The 21,681-nt window shown below is 48.1% G+C and overlaps 1 protein-coding gene across 1 annotated transcript in view; it reads right to left on the reverse strand.

The window, feature by feature from the left end:
- LOC149359699 (uncharacterized) overlaps positions 1 to 21,681 on the reverse strand; it is a 58,841-nt gene that overhangs the window by 20,941 nt on the left and 16,219 nt on the right. Inside the window, exons 4-6 of the mRNA XM_089569117.1 lie at positions 18,594 to 18,691; positions 12,297 to 12,377; positions 4,548 to 4,677 (exon numbers count right to left, since the gene is read on the reverse strand). Of these exons, the coding sequence (XP_089425243.1) occupies positions 4,548 to 4,677; positions 12,297 to 12,377; positions 18,594 to 18,691 (309 nt within the window). The remainder of the gene's footprint in view (positions 1 to 4,547; positions 4,678 to 12,296; positions 12,378 to 18,593; positions 18,692 to 21,681) is intronic.

Raw genomic sequence — 21,681 nt, forward strand, 5'->3', positions numbered from 1 at the left:
GTGCGTCACAGGGCGACGTCATGGCCCCGCCTTCAATAGAATTCTTTTCTTGGTTTTTGCATTTTCTCCGCACACTGAGCGATCGAGAGGCGCGATCGGCTCGACCACCTAGACTTGTTAGCGAGCGCATCCTTTCATACATCTGTTTGTCATTCCCAGTTAACGAGCCACCTTTTCATTTTCTTTTAGGCCTCCCCACCGTTTCACGAGCGGAGGGGCGGAAGTCGGTTGTGTTCGAAACACACGGCGAAGCGCGGACCCGGCAACCGCCCGTTTGCTTTTCTCCATGCGTGTTTGTGTTATGTGTGTTTGTGTCTTTTCTCCGCTCCAAAGCATATGTCATTCATTGGAGTCAAGGCGTACGCAAGATGCACGAAAGATAAGCGGTGTGTGTGCGGAGCGGTGAAGTGGGCGAGCGAGGGAAAGGCTCTGCTGCACTACTAATTAAAACCTTGTTTTGGGGGGCTCGCATAGAAGAAAAGAAACTGAGAAGGGAGCGCGCACGCAGAGCGTCTCGTGACGTGATCACGGCGGGGGGGGGAGGGGGGGGGGGCGAACCAACTCCCTCAGTTTTACTATTTTTTTACTTTTTATGGCTAGGGTTCAAGGCTGTCGCCGCACGCTCCCTCCGCAGTTTTTTTTTTTTGTTCCTTCATGTGGGTTTGTAGGCATGAGCCAGAACAGAAGGCGCTGCGGAAAGCCTTGTGCAGACGACGCGACGCCAAGGCTACGCCCAACCTTCTCCCGTCAGTCAGAACGATGCACCAATGGAGTGCCTTTAGCGAAAGTATCCCCCCTTGACGTCAGCGGGGTGCAGAGTAGTGGGCCGGGCCCGTTTTTGAAGGAAGGAAAGAACGAACGGGCTTTGATTTGAATTTTCGCAGCTTTTCGGGGCGCGCATGGCTCTAGTATTTTGCAGAGGTTATCTTCGATGCCTCATCTATGCAGTGGGCTTGTTTTTCAAAAATGTCCGGACCCTGGTCAGTGGCCCTTTAAGGACCAGCGGTTATCTTGCCTTCGCACTACATGCCCTGGCCAAGCCCATCCAAACAGCCAAACAAACAAGCACTCTTTGATCTTGAGCTTTGCTCTCTTCCCTCGAGCATCGCTGTAGCGTGCTTGAAGATGCAAAGGTACGCCTAGCGCTGCTGTACCGACACTCTAAACTGAAAGGAGTATAAAGGGAGCAGGCTGCCCTCTAGCGCACTCTCTTTTATAAAATGGACTGCATTAGGGGAGAGCTTACTTCATATTTACTCTCATATAGGGGTATTTGTGTTTAGAGTGTACTCTGGACCACTGAGTTTGGGGGAGCTTCGAGGGGTTCTGGTCACAACGCGTTTATATTGCAATGTCATGCGCTATTTTCCTTACCTCTAGGAAGAAGAACAGCGAAAGGTGACAGGTTACATCTGGGATTCTCTATGACGGAACATAGCAGCATACTAACGAGATGAACAATGGCGGCGTCTGAAACAAGCGCATAAAAATGTCGCAATGGTGCTCGTTCTAGTTTCCGGTGTAGGTGCACCTTCAGGAGAGCCAATAAATGTTGAGCACATAGAGCGTATTTAGTAGTTAACAAAGGCTCTGCCAATTTCATTTTGTTGTTGTCGTTTACGCTCTGTCTATTTTCAATACATTTATATTGTTATTGGTTGTTTGCATGGGCAAACTCGTGTAGTAGAAAAAAAAATCTCTGCCTCTCCCGTAACCGAGAGTAGAGTAAACATGAAATGTTTACGGCCTAATGTCATCTCGGTGGACACCCGAACCACACCTAATGGAAGGGAGGAACGCCACCACCCGTTCAGCGCGATGCGTTGCCATTTGAACGCAAGGTTTTTTGAGGAAAGGAAATGGCGCAGTAATTCTCTGCCATCTCGGTGGACACCCGAACCACACCTAATGGAAGGGAGGAACGCCACCACCCGTTCGGCGCGATGCCTTGCCCTTTGAACGCAGCGCTTCTCCCCCGGGCCCCTGTGCGCCTGCGCGGCTTTGCTTCGATGCGCGAAGCCCCTAAGAGATCACGTATGACAACATAGTGTATCGTGGCATTTATGTGCTTTTTGCATGTTATTGGAAATGGGAAATTATAATTCCGTGCATTATCAAACACACAGCGACTGATATTTGATAAACAGTGAAAAGGCACTGGCAGCAGTTATTTTTTGTGACTCCTTTGGAGACCAACCGGCGCTTGCATGCCGGTCGCGTAGGAGGGCTTAGAGAGTCTCGTTAAATCTCTCTAAGTCTCGTACGGTGCCCGGATGTTCTCGTTTCAGAGCCCGGATGACTGGAATTCAGTGCCCGGATGAGTGGATTTCAGTGCCCGGATGAGTAGATTTCAGAGCCCGGATGACTGGAATTCAGTGCCCGGATGAGTGGATTTCAGTGCCCGGATGAGTGGATTTCAGTGCCCGGATGATGGCTCTCGGTCTCGGCGTGACGTCACCACACTGCCGACAACGGGGGCTAAAAGCATTGCATGCTTAAAAAAAGTACCGACGATTACGTTACTTCCTAATGCGAAATTTGAGCGCAGCAAATAAGCTGTTTCACCTTTTCGATAGATTGAGGCAAAGAAATCGAGCAACACATGTATGTATGCGCTATCACAGAATTTTTTTTTTATTTTTCACACGTATTCCTTTAACAAAGACTCCACTAACAGTTCTTGACAGTCATGAAGGAAGCTTTGTGGTCGGAGAAATAGACTGATATATGTTCGACTTGGTACACCAATGCTTGATTCTCAAAGACGAGATCTATACAAGTGCCTCGCGAGGTTGTCACAGCCGTGGGACGCGTTACGAGCGAGAGGAACGGGATGTTCTCCCGCATAAGTGTTAGGAAATTGCTGTTTGTGTTTATGTCAACATTAAAGTCCCCCACTACTAACATCGGTGTAGATCGATGGACGGTTAATGCGAGTTGCAGGAAGTGCACGACGTCTTTCGTGAGTGCGGTAGGGGCGAAGTAGGCAGCTACTACCAGCAATCCGTTGGGCAACTTTGCGGCGCACAGTTCGCCAACTTTATGTGACGTGCCAAACAACGCCGCCGATGCCGACACAAACAATAATTAGGAGTCACTTTGGCGACTAAAGTGGTGCAAGGCGAAAGCCTTAGTACAGCATTCTGTCACGAATGTGGTTGTGAATGATGAATCAAGTGCTGCCAGCGAATGACGCGTCCATTGGCTGTCTGCGTGTATTACTGATGTGTGGTTAACATGTTAAGCTTCGCCTGTAAGAGTGGAACGCGACAGCGTCTTGCAACGCTGCCAGGGAGTCCACAGAACGCCATCGCCAATTCGGCTGTACGCCTTGCTGGACGGTAAATTTATTTTTTGAGGAAAGGAAATGTATCTCTCTCGCATATCTGGGTGGACACCTGCACCTCGCCGTAAGGGAAAGGGGGAAGATGGGAGTGAACGCAGACGCCGTATTAGCTAGACGCGCCTTTGTTCATTCCAAACCATTCAACTGGCATTACGGAGTGGCTAGCGTGCTCGTATCGCACTCCGGAGACCCTGGTTCGATTCCCCAACTCGACCAATTTCGTTCTCGGTTTTATTGATTTATGCGGTCTAACTAGAAAGGTTAATTAGGCTATTTCATATTTATGTTATTGTATTTCTATCCATCGTGTTCTGTCATTAACCTGTCAATTGTTGGAACTGTCTAGGATGTTCGACACAACGTATATGAAACGAGCAACGTCTTACTGAGTGGGGAAGTGCGTGGTGGTGGAGGGAACGCGGCTTCGTACTTATCTGTTTTTTTCTGCAGCGTCTCCTTCCGCGGACGCTGTTGTCGCTGCGGCGCGCGTCTTTCTTTTCTTTTCTTCTGACCTCTTCATTCTCCTCTATATTAATTAGGCTAATTGATTGATTAAGCAATTAACTAAACTCAGTCCAACTTAGTTGCAGCATCACTATACGATCCCTTTGATTGGTTGCATGGTTACTAGCCAAAGTACAATTGGCCCCATTTGAAATTCGCGCAGTGACGTCACGAGCATTTCGACCAATTGAAAAGCGTGACATTGGGGGCGGAGCTGGTTACGAGGCCGACGCCGACGCCGACGCCGACGCCGACGCGAAACCCAGGAACGGACGCCAAAGAGCTGCGCTCTAAAAAAAATTGGAGGGAACACTTAAGCTCCGCCTTTAAGGCTACGACGCTATAGCCTTAATGGTTCCTTTCAGCGGTTTATTGTCTCCGATTTCCCGCTGCCCTCCCTTTTCTCACGCGGGGGAGAGTGAAACCGATCGGCTCACGTAGCCGACGGCGGAGACGGACTCCGCCGCCTTCGCCGCTCCGGTTGCGAGCAGCGCGCGAATGAAGATCGCCACACAGACATACACGCGTGACGTCATACGTGACGTGGGTTTCTCGACACGCCGACGCCACCCGGACGTACTATGCCGGGTTTTGCACTGAATGGGAACTTGAACGCTGCCACGTTAAAATGTCACGTTAAAATGCCGAAAAGCAGCCAGTGCGTGTAGCGTGGTGCAGCCAAGAGCTCAGAACGTACCGCGCAGGAAAGGAGGAACATTGGATCCCGCCCTCGGCACTGTTGTGTTGAAGGAGACCGTGTGGAGAAGCTTCTCGCCGTCGGGCACCGCAATCTCGAGCTCGCAATAACCCACTCTGTCGATGAGGTACTGAAAGAAGAAACAAAGCACCACTGCCTGTTTGAGGGCAGCTCGAATTACGGCTTCGGAACAAAACGCTTTGTCAAATACGCGGCGCCATCTTGGAAGCGCCTCAGGCGGTCGAAGCCAGATGTGAGGAGACGTCTCGGAAAATCCCCGCGTCCCTTCACCACGGCTCAGTTCTCACTTCACTCTAAATTCTCATTGCCAGAAAACACACCTCCACACGATTCTGCGGCTCGCAGTCGAAGGGACCGAGGCCACAGAGTAATCCCACAAAACAAACATTTGAGAACTAGACTGTTATCAAGAGGACTCGCTCTGTTCGATATTTCTTTCAGGTTCCCACATATCGCTGCGAATGTTCGGACCAGATGGCGACGGCTAGAACCCGAACGACCTGCTAATTGCGAGACGCTAGAGCAATCACCAACCTAAGTGGTCATATCCCAACTGCGAGCGTTAGGATTTCGACCGCAATACACCTACGTACGTACCTATCGTACAAATGCGCACAAGAAATAAAAAAAAAGGAACAAAAACAGCAAAGAAGACAGGGACAGTGGAGTACGTATAACTGGAACGGATGTCAGAGTTCAAATACACAGAGCGCGTAATTGTCGACAGTCAGCACCCGCCCTAGTAGTTTTCGAAGACAGCCGCGCGTTAAAACAGATGCCCGCCGCAAGGCGGTAGCGCCGGCGCAACCGGCAATCGGAGGCCGGGTGGTCTTCGCACCAATCGAGACGTAAATGTGGACGTGACGGAGCTCGTTTAATTTCAAGGACACCCACGGGTGCTGCTGCATCCCGTTCAGTGAAGTAGCGAGGCCAAGGTGCAAGGCGGCCCGACGGTTATCACTGCGCAATGGACTGGCAGTGCAACGCTAGTTGCGCTTTGCGCGCACGTCAGCTCCATTGGATCCCTCGCAAGCACCACTGCTGCATTTTGAAAGGAATCTCATTTGCACGAAAAATTCCGCAGAAACATGAGTGTAAACGTCCTTTATACTCCTTTTTTTTTTTTTTACAGCGTTCGCAGTACAGTCGTTTTCCGGCGAAAAAGCCGCGGTCAGTGCGGTGTGTGAAGCCTCCACCCTTCGGAAGCACCTCCAGTGGGTGCACCTCTGGGTACTGATGTGGCCATGTGGCCCACCAGCAAAAAACTTGAACGAAGCTCCATCATCGTCATCATCATCAGCCTGATTACGCCCACTGCAGGACAGGGGCCTCACTCATGTCTCTCCGATTAACCCTGTCCTTTGCCAGTTGCGGCCACCCTATCCCCGTAAGCTTCCTAATCTCGTCCACCCACCTAACTTTCTGCCGTCCCTTGCTACACTTGCCTTCTATTGGAATCCACTCAGTTACTTTTAAGGACCACTGGTTATCTTGCCTCCGCATTACGTGCCCTGCCCAATCCCATTTCTTCCTCTTGACTTCGACTAGGATGTCCTTAACACGAGTTTGATCTCTGACCCACTCTGCCCTCTTCCTGTCACTTAACGTTACACCTATCATTTTCCTTTCCATAGCTCGCTGCGTTGTCCTCAATTTAAGTTGAACTCTCTTTGTTAGCCTCCACGTTTGTGCCCCATTAGCGAGTACCGGGAAGATACAGCTGTTACATACTTTTCTCTCGAGGGACGTTTGCAAACTGCCACTCATAATCCGACAGTACATGCAAAATTCCCTCCACTCCATTCTTATTCTTCTAGTCATTTCACTGTCTGTCTTGGTCTGGATCAGCGGTCACTACCTGCCCTAAGTAGACGTATTTCCTTACCGCTTCCACCACCTCGCTACTAATCGTAAGGTGCTGCTCCCTTCCGAGACTGCTGAACGCTCCTTTTGTTTTTAATTTTTAGCCCCACCGTACTGCTTTGCCTGTCTGAGTCATTGATCACGCTTTGCAATTAATCCCCTGAGTGACTTAGCAAGGAAATGTAATCAGCGAATCGCAGATTACCAAGGTATCCTCTATTAACTCTAATCCCCAAATGTTCGCAATCCAGGTCTCTCAATACATCCTGTGAACACGCGGTGAATAACATTGGAGAGATCGTGTATCCCTTCCTGACACCCTTACTTACTGGAACTTTAATGCTGTCTTTATGTTGGACTATGGTGGCTATGCAGCCGTTATACATATCTTCCAGTACGTTTACAAAAGGCTCTTTTACGCCCTGGACAGCGCTTAACCCACCCTTAAAAGTACAATAACATTAGAGACCCCTCTCGCGCAAGTACTCCTTCTCCTTCATGCATTCATCAATCCCTGGAAGTCCTCATACCACTCCTGGTGCAGTGGTTAAGCGATGCGCCACAGCACCAGCAGGTGGCTGTTTAAAACACAGCCACCAGTGGAGCTTGTGAGATCCAAGTTGCTCGTCCCGAACTCCCGTAGAGTTCATTTTTGTGCAGATAGTTATTCTAGAGGCTGTCTATCTCACGACCAATAAGCTGATGCGCAGTGCCACGGTGGGCAAGTGGCGATTGCATTGAATTTATTTCAATTAATTTCATTGCCACCCGCGATTCCATCGAACATTCCACCGCTTCAGAAGAGAAAGAAGACAGAGCACTAGACAGCACTCAGTTCCTAGACGCGCCGTAGAACTTCGCGACGTCCATCTCTATTTCTCGGTCTGGAAGAACGATTCGTTTTTCTAGACATGAAATATTCCTCAGCGGGAAGGTCAGATGTAGCCGGCATCACCGACTTCGTGAGAACAGCGCTAGACGCTTCGAAAAATTTTTTAAAAGACGCATGCACAAACGTAGACACCAAGCATACCGCAAAGGGCTAAACGTTAAGTCAATTTGGGGAGTACCATTAATTTATGCCCCATAAATACCCAACAGCCAGCCCAATCCAAACTTGCGATCATGCGTGATGCACGGTTGCTGTGACGCACGCCTACCCTACACCCCTATCCCTAAAACGACGACCTCCCGCCTTATTCATTATCATAGGGGTAAATGTCCGTTAACTCACGGTTGTCGGTGTCGTCCGCGCACGCCATCTACCGCAGAATTTCAGAATTATGCATTACCACAATTTTCGATGCGATGGCATTAGAAGCTTCGTCGGGAAAAACTGTGTCATCAGTCATATAATTCCCGGGAGCAGAAATGACGTCGCCATACCGGAAGCGACAACTATAGGTTTAGCTGTACCTCCACTGTGTCCGTGTCGCCACGTCTAGAAACATTCGCGCATCTAGTACCAACTAGATGACCTGAATAGATGTCTAGTTGTATGCACAAAGACATGTAGGCGTCCGCAAGCACAAGCATTAAATAACGACACAAAAATCGTTGCAAAGTAATCAGCAGCTTCTATTGCTCTCGTATTGCCAACACATAATGCAATTAGGTGCCCCTGCGAATTTTTTTGATTACTTTCTTTGTGAGGATCACTGGCTCCATAGCTGGGGTTGCTCTGAAGAAAGGAAAACGCAATTTGACATAACACTTCAACATGCTGCGTATGAACGGCATATTGCAAGCACTTATACCCATCGGTGTTGACGCGAACATGCAGTAGTGAAACGGGACTGTCCAGAATATTGCACCATTTCAAAATAGACCATGTCGAGGTTGTTTTTATACGTACAAAATAATGCCCAGAGTTGTTTCGAGCAAAGGTAGTCCCCTCGGTACGAAAGAAAAAATAATGTTCCACGATGCCTCGAAAAGTCGAAGTACTTCGGCGCCAGGACGCCGTGCAGCGCAGTCATATGTATCAATAAGCGCATACGTTGTAGGCACATACACCCAACTCTGAAACAAAGAATCCGCCACTGTTCTACGCCGAACATATCGCTTTCGTTGCTGAAAACCGAGCTTGGAGAGCGTTTCGCTCATCTTGGTGGCAAAGCAAACTTTAACCTCTCAGTTCGGTGCATTGCATAGCTCAACGCGTAAAGTCATGACCTTGAAGTCCAGTCGCAAACGGGTCCACGCGGCACTGCATAGATTCGTTTTGTTGCCTCTTAACGCTATGCATTGTATCCACAGCAACGTCCTTGACTCAGAGTTACATTCTAAGTAAATTAGAGTTTTCATACTCTGCGGCTTTGTTCACATGACAACGAAGAATGCGCATTCTTATAGAACTAACTGCCTCAGCGTGCCATCATTCCACGAAGAACCACAACAGAAATTTTCCTTTTTCGCTCGCAGCTCCAGGTTTCATAGCACTGCACGCAATTAGTGGGACGCAGTTTACAGATGCCCACTCACGAGCGAAGAATCAACACGGACTCGCAGCCAACAGCACACTTGCGCGACTACTGCACCGCTAAAAGCTGGCGTAATTTATTGCGCACCGTTCTGCCGCTCTGCGCCTCGCGCCCCGCAGCCGCCTGACTACCTGATTCTGCTCCGGTGGTCGCCACCACCCCGCCGTCTTAATGCCGGGCCGCACCCTCGTGTGTATACACACACCACGCGGCAGCAGTTCGCTGCGCCACCCGGTAATTGAAGAATGAAACGTTCGAGGCGCGCAGTTTGTGCGCCGTGAGCAATTTGAACCGCAGGCAATTTGGTCGGTCGCCCGGCGTACGCCGGTCGCCACTGAGCGGATGAGATATACGTACACAGGAAACGTATAAGTCGTGCGAAACGTCTCTTGAATGGCGAGCAGGAGCCTTACGCATCTGTCGTTCTGTTTTCTCAGAGACACTGTTGAGCAGAGACTGTTGTCGTCGATACGCCATTTCCGGTTTTCGTAATTGGTGGGGTGTCTCTACGCTCAAGCGCTGAGCGTTTCGTTTCTTGGAGACTCTAATCATGCTGGTGCAGCAAGATTTTTAACAAATGGCGACAGCCACACACACACACGCAATGTTTAGTTTGAAATTAAATGCCCCAACGAAAGCGAAACTAACGCGACGTTCTCGTATCATCCCATGGGGGAGGAAAGAATATAGGAGAGGCCGTTACGTAACATTTTTGAAGCCGGACATGAGGCTCCCCTCGTTAGCTGGCCGCCGTCTCACAGCGCTTGCGCATGCGCAGCAGACGATCTCACGTCACGCTGGGCCGCCGAGAACTTCTGATGCAGACGACGCCATTGCGCCCAACGTCACTGTTGGCTGCGCCATCGGCTAGACTCACTGATCTCCACTAGTTGGCTGGATGCCGCATTCCCGCTTTCCGAGACGAGCGCGAGTGAAGCCACCGGAAGTCGGACCGCTTGTCCCGGAAGTCGGGTGTCTGCTGTGTATTTCAATGCAAAAAGTCGCGTCTTTCGCCCTTTCGTTCTCAGTTTTTTGCGTTGTTCTCGTGTAATGTCTGCTGTTATATGAAAGGAACAAGCAAGCTGAACGCGAGAAATGTGAGTATTGTGGACAGAACCCTGTAATTTCAGAGAAACCGAAGAAAACAGGCATGCAGGTCTCACCCTGCCTCGGCAAAGGGGTACGTGCATTAAACACTATATTCTTGCCTGGTTCTTGTCTTCCAAGCTTAAAGGAGAAGTAGTGGAATGACGATGAGGCTAGGTCATCTTAAAACCGAATTTTCGTGCAGCAAAGAAAAGGCACAGCGCGAGAGGAACGACTGACAAGAAAGACGAATGCTGCAGTGCGCGTGAGAAGCGCTGTTAGAAGTCAACTGCACCAAGCACCACGAATACAAGCCCATTCAAGCTTAACTTGCAGCAATACGAAACAGTACATGACACGCTCCGTCGAAAAAGCATTACCATACCTTCTGGAGGCGCTAATGTGATCCAACCGAACACCGTCGACACCTCACAAGATAGTTGCCTAGCCCTCGCTCCGGTTAGGTCTAAACATAATTCGGTAAAATGGTCGCTGCAAAGTAAGCTGCCTGGTGAATGTTTCAACCTATTCTTTCTTATATTTATCCCCCATTGATAGCATAACTTGGGCTTGAGCGTGGGAACAAGCATCGCAGTAAAGAGCAGAGTTGGCGAAGTTAGGCAAACGAGACGACACCGAGCCGAGTAGACGAGGCTCCATACTTGCTGCGTGTAGCGACGTCCTGTCGTCTGCTTAGTGTCGTCCCATTGCAATGCAATGGGCCCTTATTTTTGAAACGTCTTTCCCGAAGACTTCGCTGGTTTCCTCGCTCAGTTGACGGCGCAACAGGTAGGCATTGTCATGTAAAAAGACGAGAACGACGCAAAGACGAAATGCCAAGTGGGAAAACAAAACTGGAACTGAAAAACCGTGCTGAGGTCCGATTTCATGCACTGCCAAAGGCTGACTTCCGGGACAAGGCCGCTTACTTCCGGTGGCTTCACTTTCGGGCGCCCGATGCGGCATCCAGCTCCCCTAGTGGAGATCAGTGGCTAGACTTCCAATAGTCCTTGCGAAAGCACGTGACTTCCGGCATACTTTTCTGTCATGCAGCTCGGATAGCAAGGACCACTCATGTGCCTTTCTTCCTATATACATGCATCAACCGCTATTGCGAAAGAAAAGTAGACGTATTTTTAAAATCGAACTCCTCACCTTCGTACCACTTTACGATACCTATAGCAACTGCAAGTCAGGATACCGGGTTTGCAGAACGACTGGACAGGGACAACTCCTGCAGCAGAAAAGCTTTTGTCCTTCAACAAAGGCATCTCTAACGTACAAGTGTCTTGAACGTAGTGTACATAGCTTTTCAGAAGATGTAATACGAACCTAGCGTGTTTCTGGAGGAGTTCCCGAACTGTGCTGAGGCATTCTTATTTTAGCCCTGGCTGGACTCGTTATAGACAGTTGAAAAGTATGGTCGCCATAGATGTCTGATCCCTCTAGAACGCCAGCAACATAACACGAACCTAACTACACCGCTCGGCGCCTGCTCTATGTCATACGTGAGCTAATTTGGGAAATTTCGTGTAAGAAGGGATGAATTAAGTAGTGGGGTTAGCAAAAAGAATCCCTAAGATACCTCATTCCATTGTGTTGGCAACGCGTTTACCGAGAGTGACGTCATTTCCTGCCTGTTGACGTCACTTCCCTCCAACTAAACGGAATTCTCCAGTCTGATGACGCCCCATCCCTCCAGCCAATAATAATTTCCCGTCTGCCGATGTCACTTCCCTCCAGCCAATAGGAATGTTTCGGTTTGGTGACGTCGTTTCCCTCCAGCCAATTGGCGAATTATACGACCGACGAGGCTGTTGTCCCCATGACGCTTCTAATGCTGTCGCACTAATCGAAGAACTGCTTCAAGATCACACGGCAACAAAAATGTCTAAGATGATGCGAGGCGCAATATAAAGAGGCTTTGACAAGACTCTTCGCAAAGTTCACCAGTTTTTTTCCGCAGGCCTGAAAAGGCCCGGTTTAGCACGTCCGCACGTACAGTTGCTCACTCGTTTCGTGTATGCATATTTGCAGCGACATCGTCGTTGAGAGAACGTTGAGCTATTTTCGCAGAGGGCATGAAACGACCACGAGTGAAGCCACTGCGAGAACGCGTATAGAACCTGCTGGAGTACGCGCTCCAGTGGACAGTTGGGAAACCACCTCACGGCGCAACACCCAGTGTGAACAAGCGCATTTAATGCTGCAATATTTTATCAGCATGTGCTGCGACAAGAAACGCGTTGCACGCCGATTTCTGCGACTGGAGCACACATCTCGCCCACTGTCTCACCATATTTGGGTAGAAAGCCGTAAGGTTTTGGCTGTCTCCCGGGTAGATGTCCCCCATGTCACCGCCAATCAGCAGCATGGACTGCAGTAGCGAATGAAAGAAAAAAATTACGAGGCTCATCAAATTATCGAGGAGATGAGGTGTGCTGATTTATTGCTAATTGTTATTTCCAGCCTGTTCCCGTTTTTCTCACTGCCTGCCTGTAGCGCCATAGCGGTTGCTGTGTTTTAAACGTTTCATACGATTCATCAAAATATTACACTTTTACATCACGACACCGCTACCGGTTCTGTATTAGCCCTCAGAAACTGCAGGAGGTATGCTTCGTGTTCGGCACAGCCATTGTTTGTACTGTTGGAGCGATACTAGTCTCCTTAGTACAGGATTGTCAGAGAGCAGTCATTTGCGTTAGAGCGTTGTCTACTTCATATGCGCCTAAAAGTCACCGTCACCATCACCGGCAGGAGACAAGTGTGCTGCTAAACAAATACCTCTCTCTTTTATCTTCGATTAGGTCAATGAAGTTCTATTCAAGAAATTTTCCCTTCATAAAATTTTAGAAGTAAAATTGGCGATAAAGGAATGTATCTTCATGTGTTTCAATGAATTTTAGGAACCGAATTTTGTTCGCTTTTTTTTTGTGAACTGATGGAATTTGGAAGCTCCTTCATATACCTATATAAGGGAATTTTTTATTACGGCGAGTAACAACCCTGAATTAAGCCTGCACTCCGCCGGTCGTGGCCACCGTGTCCTCCGTAACTTCTACAATCTCATCACCTTCTGCAGTCTCATCACCAATCTTCTCCTTGTTGCACTTAATTGAGATGCTACTGTCGCTTCAGGCGCGCGTTTTAGTCTGAATATTTTCACCTTCGCGCGTTTGTTATAAGATATTTTGTATAGTGGTCAAGAACCTTTTTCCAAGCATTTCACCCCAGAAGAGCCGAGCACCAGGCCAGGGGAAACCTTGTACCCATTAGAAAAACCGGTGGGTACCAGGCGGCACTGGGGATCGAACCCAGCACCTCCCGAATGCGAAGCGAATGCTCTTCCACAAGGCCACCATCTTCGGGCGATTGTTATAAGATATTTTGTTTTCTGCGAACATTTGCCACTGTCCTGTTAGGCTACTTTAGCTCCTACTTCTATTTCGTACTCTGTGATTATTTCGGTCAGATGGGCGTTCATTGCCTCTACGTATGCTCGTTTTCCTCGGCTAACGCGGAATAAACGCTTCACGCAAGAGCGTTCGCTGCTCCGTATTTTTCCTACTCTCTGGATGACCTGCTTCTTCCTGATTACCTTTTCTCGTTCTGCTTGACAGTACATATCAGCTAATTTTAAACCTCACGATTCTGTAGTCGTCACGCTTTATCTTACCTAACGCATCCATGGCTTCCGTGATGCTGGTATTGGTACACAATGTGAAGTCTATTTCATTTTCGAAGTAAGCATTTGGGTTCTTCAGTGTACCCCGTCCGCCTCTTGCGTTTACGGTATAGGCCACTGATGACTGTTAGACTACGCCATCCCGAATATTCTACAAATATTTCCTCCTGGTCGCTCCTAGAGACTGCGTTGTAGGTAGCAGGTTCCTGTTCGTCTGCCAGTTACTTCGCAGTTTTTAATTTTGGGCACCCATGAGAAACACTGCACAACGTTTTTACTTCCGTCATTGTCGATATGGGATATTCAATAAGCCTACCGAATGTTTCGCGGTCGTTATTTAAATCTGCTGCACAGGCCTGTAGTGCACTTAACCTTTTAAGTCGCCGATTGAGGACATGCCTATTACACGCAGGTTACACATTTTCACATGAAGCTTGCATGCAAATTTCGATTTCAACATGTTCCCAGTAGCCAGCCCTTAAGAAAAAATCTAATGACTTTCTTTAGAAAGTCTAGTGACTTTTGACATTAAGATCTTATGCCTTTCTCATGACTTTCTGGTGATTTTCCTAATGAATTCCTAATGGCTTTCTAGCCGCCGCGGTGGCTCAGCGGTTATGGTGCTCGGCTGCTGACCCGAAAGACGCGGGTTCGATCCCGGCCGCGGCGGCTGGAATTTCTTTGGAGGAGAAATTCCAGAGGCCCGTGTACTGTGCGATGTCAGTGCACGTTAAAGAACCCCAGGTGGTCCAAATTTCCGGAGCCCTTCACTACGGCGTCTCTCATAGCCTCAGTCGCTTTGGGACGTTAAACCCCAATAAACCAAACCAAACCTAATGGCTTTCTAAAACAAATTGGCCACCGTGGTTCTAGTGTGTTCTTAATGTATGCTTTTCTGATGATTTTTTCTTGACTCTCTTGTGTCCTACCTGCCGTTGCAATACCTGATCCAAATACGGGGATCACTAATGCAAAATAAGAGCCAAAATAAAAAAGTGGCGCAGAAACAAAAAAAAAAGCAAAAAAGTGAAATAAAAACTGCCGGCCTCCACGAGGATTCGAACCGCTGACCATAGAATCCCTATCTTAGCACGCTAACCACTACACCACGCCACCAGACGTTAACTAGCCAGCTTATGTGGCATGATATGCGCAACCACAGTTGTTTCTTGTTCTTTCCATTGCGAGCATCTACATGCTCGCACGGGACAACAACGTTGTTCAGAAGGACCTTTCAGGCCTGTTGGAAGTGCCAACGTATTCTGAGCCTTGACATACAGCGCATTGGCCGTATCAAACCGCTTGGGAAACTACAAGTCTCAGAGCGACAGCTGTCCGTTTTACTGTCTTAGCGCTCCTAATCCTTGGTACAGACCACAGCGTTGTGCAAAACTGCACTCCGGGGCACAAATTACTCGAATAATGCGCTATTTAGCTTCAAAACCTGCGAGTATGTTAGCGACTCACATCTTTCTAATCCAGCTAAACGTTTGAATGTTGTAAACACACATGAGGAGGTGACTGAAGATCGAGAGACTGCGCTGTCTTCTTTTTTTATCTTGTACATGGTACATCGTATGCTTGTCACTTGTTTTTTTTTTTCTTGTTGCGTTCCTTTCTGCACTGTCCGGAGTTGAAAACAGCCCGCGCTTACGCTTTCGACGTGACGCACTATATGTAGCCTGCGACTGAGCTAGCTTTTGATATTACGTTGTTCGTTGCTGTATCAGTGTCTTCAAGCCTATATTTTGCACTTTGCAGACAAAAAGAAAAGTCTTCCTTTCACCCTTGCTGGTAGCACGTTTTTTGATCACTCGTATTAACGCCACCGCGCGGTACGTTCATCGCATTGAATAATGATCACAGGTAACGACCACTAATCTGGACACTAAAGAGCAAAAAAAAAATCGAATTTTCCGTGTAATGTTTCAATAGCTGTCGACAAGCATTTTTTTTTTTCAAAAAAACCTTCACTGACCAGTAAACAACCTCTCTCTTTCTAGAGTGCCGACACAGTCATAAAAGCGTAAATTATAGCCCCCCCCCCATGCACCCCCTTCCCTCTTAGTGCCTCCTGTGCTTGCTGCATTTGTTTCATGCATGTCTTTGTGCGTACCACAAAGGCAAATGGCATGAGAGAAATTCGTGTGAAATAACGTCTGTATCTGTTGTGGTATATTTCTGCATCAGGGTTAACGGCGAGAAAAGTCACTTGAGTGTCTGATGGCCGATGACATAAGGAAATCTTCTTTGTTAACGAAAAAGAGTCTCTGCTGAGTTTTTACTGTCGAAGGACATGAATACCTGACTTCGTGGTGACTTTCTAATGTGTCACAAGGAATGCATGAACATGACACCAGAAACTCAACGCCCATTTTTGTAAGGGAGCGCTTTCTGGCCCAAATATCTGTCGCCACTGTGAGCAGGCTGTTTGAAGGAAAAGGCACGATATGCAACTTTCAGCCGGCGCCCAACGGCTCTTCGTCTCTCTTTTTGTGAGAACTGTTGCGGGAAGAACAGAAAGCAATTTGTTGGATACAAAAAAATTTACTCTCTCCGGCCCCTTGAAGATTCCGTTTGTAGGAACCAAATGCTCCGAATGTCCCTTTTCTTTTGAATATTTTTTTTTGTTTCGGGTTTGTCGCGACTACGCGACGTTGTATTTTTGCGCCACTTTGTGCCTGCCATACAAAATAGATTGAAACTCATTCCGCTTGAGAATCGCCGCGGTTCCCTGGACACAATGAGCACCACAAGCCGGTACGAATCCTGTAAGCTAAATGGCGCATGTTTTAATTGTCAGAAAATATTTCGTCAACTGCTGCAAAAGCTTAAACAATAGAGGAGCGAGGGTGAAAGCCGCAAATCGCTGACCAAAACATGCCTTCTTACATGAAAATATATATATATATATTCAAGACAATGTACTATCAGGGACAAAAGTCTCCAGGACGCGCAAACAGCAATCTTTATGCATAGGTACTATATCCGCCAACGACCACCTGTCCCTTGGCTACCATGTATTAGAGTATGCGAGCCTGACCTTCAGCGCCACACGTGTGGTCTGAAGCCACCGGCTAATAACGGAGCTGTATCAGCTTCAGTTGCCGCTCCTGCGTCCTGGAGACTTTCGTCCCCGACAGCTGCCTCTTCGAACCTGGGAAGACTGGGAGACCTCACTGTGGTCAGCGGACCTGGCCAGGTAGAAGATCGCCGTCAGCCGGGCCGCATACGTCACGGACAAACACCGCATGAACGTTTAGTCCGTGAGTGGGGTCGCACGGAGACCCAGGGGACTTGCGGGCCTCGAATTCTCTTGCTAAATAAAGTTTTACCACCATCACTTACCACCTTCTTCCCGCAGCAAACTGTTTTTTCCTCATCCCACTATTGTCTTTCCTCCTCGATATAACCCTCGCAAAGGATCACAGCAATCACTCAGACGAAGAAATCTCCGTTGGCCGCCACTATGGTCAGCGGACTGAGGGTTGCCTCTCTCATTGCTCACGCTTCTGCTTCAAGGGTCATCTTCCTGGCTCTATACTGTATAAGCTGCTACAGGAGCAAAAACGACAGTGATATCCGAGGCTCCCAGTAAGTTTTAGAAAGGGATCAGTTGCTAAACGTGGGTAGCAGCAGTAACGACGGGGATGACAGTGGCAAAAGCCAAATAAATAAATAAATAACTCTGGATTTGTGTCCTGTTTACTGACTCGCGGTGCTGTAGCTGATGCTCTTATAGAAATTTTTTTTAGTTGTATGCCCCTCCTGCTTGGGCCAACTCTGGCTTGCAGTAGACTGAAATAAAAATACAACCTCGGGTTGTTCCTTACAACAGTCGAAAAGAACACATAAAATAGACGAGGAGAAAGCGGACAATTCCAAGCAGTATGCGGAGAAAATGGCTGCACTGCCATGGCCAGATTGATTCCAGTTCCCACAAATACGATCAATTCTTTTGTCCAGGCAAGCGCAACTGTTTGTATAGGGCATTATTTGCGAATAAAGGGCTTCGAGTTGGCTTTCCACACAAATCGGATTAGCTGCGCAAAAAGTACGAAGTGTCCGTTATCGCGAATTCTGGACACGTCGATTTCCCATCTCTCACGAGCGCTAGCAATTGCTTTATATTGGCTTTTTAGTGTGGAGACAGCTAGAATTATGCGGAGGTTATAGGAATGCTTCGTAATTCGAGCTTTGAAGGGTTAATTTGTGCCTCTTCTTGACCTTTAACAAGGCGAATGCTACCCTTTCGTTGTTGCCGGCAGTTTCGTCACTGTTTTACGCAAATTATTTATACATTACGAATCCTGCACTATGTGTTCTTGTAGCAGCAGCAGCGGCCTTACGCAGCAGGAGCAGCACCAGCCGCTGAAGACGATGACGCCGAAGTACCTACGAATGGAGCTCGACTATCGTGCCGGCGAGATGCACCGTTCGGCTGCACGCCATCTTACATCTTAGCACTCCAGTCAGTAACTTTTCGGGTGCAACATTCTCCAGTCAGGTAAACCCCTATCGCATGGAACACGCCCGTAGGATTGTCTCTCGAGTGGTCCTAACATCGATAAGCCCTGTGGCGACCTTCTGAAATACCCAGAAGCTCTTCAGGTAATACAAATAGGCTACAGCTTCACTCGATAATGTTCTAGCGTTAGACGTTGCCAAGTTCAGCTGTTAGTAGCAGCCTGTGCAGGCCTAGGGAGCTCCTTCTGCGGCTTCGCATACCTTGCCCCGCCCCTTGACAACAGGGAAACGCTGACACGATAGCTTATGCTACACAGTACACATGCAAACTTCCAGGCTGGCTTTAGCTCCACCACATCGTGATGAAGCTATTAGAGGTGCATGAAGTGCAATAACGCTCACAAAAGCACGAAGCGAGGTCGTAAACGTGGTGCTTACGTCGCAGTCGACGTCACCCGGTGCCACCTGCAGGCAACACGAGCGGCTCACGAGTGACAGGGACAGGGGGTCGTGACCTGTGTTGGTAACCGTCACGTCTGCGCAAGAACAAATGTAAACCGATAGGCCCTGAGCAACAGTGTTACTGCAACCTCAACCACGCAGACATCGCTGATGTATCGTGCGCGTAAAACTGCCTTTTAGTTCATCAGGTCAACCCACCGCGGTGGCTCAGTGGTTAGGGCGCTCGGCTACTGAGCCGGAGTTCCCGCGTTTCGATGGAGGCGAAACGCAAAGTCGTCTGTGTGCTGTGCGATGACAGTGCACGTTAAAGATATCCCAGGTGGTCGAAACTATCCCGGTGTCCTCTTTCTTCCTTTCTTCTTTCACTCCCTCCTTTATCCCTTCCCTTGTGGCGTGGTCCACGTGTCCACCGAGATATGTGAGACAGATATATACTGCGCCATTTCCTTTCCTCTCAAACCATTTTTTTTTTCGGGACGGCGATAACAGCCGATTATTCTGAGCAGACGTATTTGGTTTGGTTTTGGTGTATGGAGTTTAACGTTCCAAAGCGACTAAGGTTATGAGGACGCCGTAATGGAGGGCTCTGGATAATTTCGACCACCTGGGGTTCTGTAACGTGCACTGACCTCGCGCAGCACACGGGCCTCTAGCATTTCGCCTCCATAAAATAGCGGGCTTCCTCTTGGATGCGTGCCTGACACCAATTCGTGGAAATTAGTTAGAAACGATCTATTACGGCGTGCCTAATACAGTGTTTGCGTGACAGGGTGATACTCATAGTACAGAATATACTACAGAGAAAAGGAGTGTCGCCAGGCTCAGCTTGTTCAAAACATGCTTTGAGTCAAAGTTACTCTAAATTTCGCTGATTTTCAAGGATGCAAGGGAAAGAAAACTCGACACCATTTAGCGGGTCCTCTCGCAAAAAATAATGAATAAATAAATAATTAGTCGCAGCCAATAACCACGCTGCATGGCTACACTAAGAGCGTCTGTTTAAGCTGCAACTTACACCGAAATGATTGAAACCAACGCAGCTGAAATCAAATGCTTCCACAGAACCCGTCCTAAGCATTCCACGCATGAAGCATTGTATGTTCCTACAGCCGTCGTCACCGTCATCACTGAATCGAATTGTTCCTAAAGTCACCTAGATAGATAGATAGATAGATACTTGAGGCCGTACCCTTTGTAACGGGCGGGCACCACTAAAGAGAGCACCCAGACCAAAAAACAAAAAAAAACACAAAAAAAACCTATGTTGTAGTATGGTGGCGCCATCTACCAGCGATTGGTTAAACGCGCGAGCGAGCGCCGCCGCTGAGTGGACGAGAGCCGAGACCACTTCGGTCGTGCCGGTGGCGGTGTCAACAACTGCAATAATATGTGGCTTTAACAGTGCGCACCTAGCTACAGTGCTTTAGAACACTATACTCGTAACCTGTTTATAGATTTATTAAAAGTAAAAGAATCATGACTAAGTGACCCTTCATTAAAATATTTATTTAAAAAAATCATTAAACTAATAGGGACTCTGCTTGCGATACGTACGACGTTTCGTGGGCCCGCTTTGGATACTTCGTGTGGCACCACCTCTGGGACCGCCTTTCTGTTCCCGTGGGGAATCCTTTGAGGAGTACTTTGTTAAGTGCTATGGAAGCACTCAGGCTTAACTTTTGAGAAGTTAAACAAATAAAGGGCGCTGTTGCGCGAAAGACTAAATGCACACGCGTGAAAACGAAAATTGTTGTTTGAGAAAAGAAAATGGCGCAGTAACGGTCTCACTTCTCGGTGGACACCTCAACCGCGCCCGGGGCAAAGGTAGGAAGGAGGTAATGAAAGAAGATGACCTTCTGGTGTGGCTGCGCAAATCTCGAAATTCAAACGATAGATATGGCTATTACCAACGGTCAGCTGCTAATCTCTGAATACAACCACGCGTCTGAACGCATTAGCTAAAAAGGCCACTATTAGATTACTGGTGACGATCTTACTATACTCAGATACAACTCATAAAGGAAGCGGCAAGTGCCTCTAAGGGGGGTCCTCCAGCCAAAGGCGTCGACCGACTGTCATGGCGTCGCGCTTAACCTTTTCGCATCCCTCAGTGTGACACTTAGGAGGCTTTCTGGTGCAAGGTGATTAACCAACGTTCAAGTGGATTAACAGCGACGTCTTAACCGGTCGACGCCATTCGCCGGAGGGCCTCCTTTTAGGGGCATTCTCCGCTTCGTATTTTATGAGACTACATATATGTTAACACGACTTCCATTTTCTAAAGTTCACTACCACTAGTATTACTACGCCGCACAAGCCACCTTCACGGGAAAACTGACGCTTACAATTTACAGAAAGTTGGCTGAGTCGGTATTGATCCATTTACAATCAATTTATTACGCACACATACTTTTAGAGCGCAAAAAACTTATGCGCGCATAATAAATCGTCGATTGAAAGTCGGCGCTCATGGTGTCGTCTTGTTCGCTTTCGTCTTCGATCTTCCTGCTTTTTTTCAATCAACCATCGTTATACGTGACCGTCGCTATGGCTCAGTGTCTTCGGCATTCGGCTGTTGATCATAAGGTCGCGCTTTCGATCATGGCCGCGGCGGCCGTAATTCGATGGAGGCGAGATGAATAAATGCCCGTGCGCTGGGCGATTTCAGAGCACGATAAGAACCCCAGGTTGTTTAAATTAATATCTCTACTACTGTTTACCTTCTCAGCCCATGTGTCACTTCGGGACGTCAAACCTCACAATTAACAATCTTTATAGGTCGAAAAACCTGCTTTTATATATGACTGACAGGCTTCGCTGAAACACCCTGTATATTTCGTTAACACACTGCTGTCCGGATCTGTTGATAAGGGCTTGTACGTTTGTTAAAGGCTCTTTATGAAATTTAAGTGTTAACTATTTCACAAACCAATCCTATAAAGTTCAAGGTGACCGGAGTGGCACTATTTTGAACGTCTCGTGTTCACGTCTCCAAAAGCAGCTCGCCCAGTGCAGCAAATAAGGTCGAGTGAAAAAACAAAGTTTCAAAATTATGCGCACCTGT

Source organism: Amblyomma mixtum, chromosome 2 (assembly GCF_055824585.1).
Source record: "Amblyomma mixtum isolate Tamu chromosome 2, ASM5582458v1, whole genome shotgun sequence".
Lineage (NCBI taxonomy): Eukaryota > Metazoa > Arthropoda > Arachnida > Ixodida > Ixodidae > Amblyomma > Amblyomma mixtum.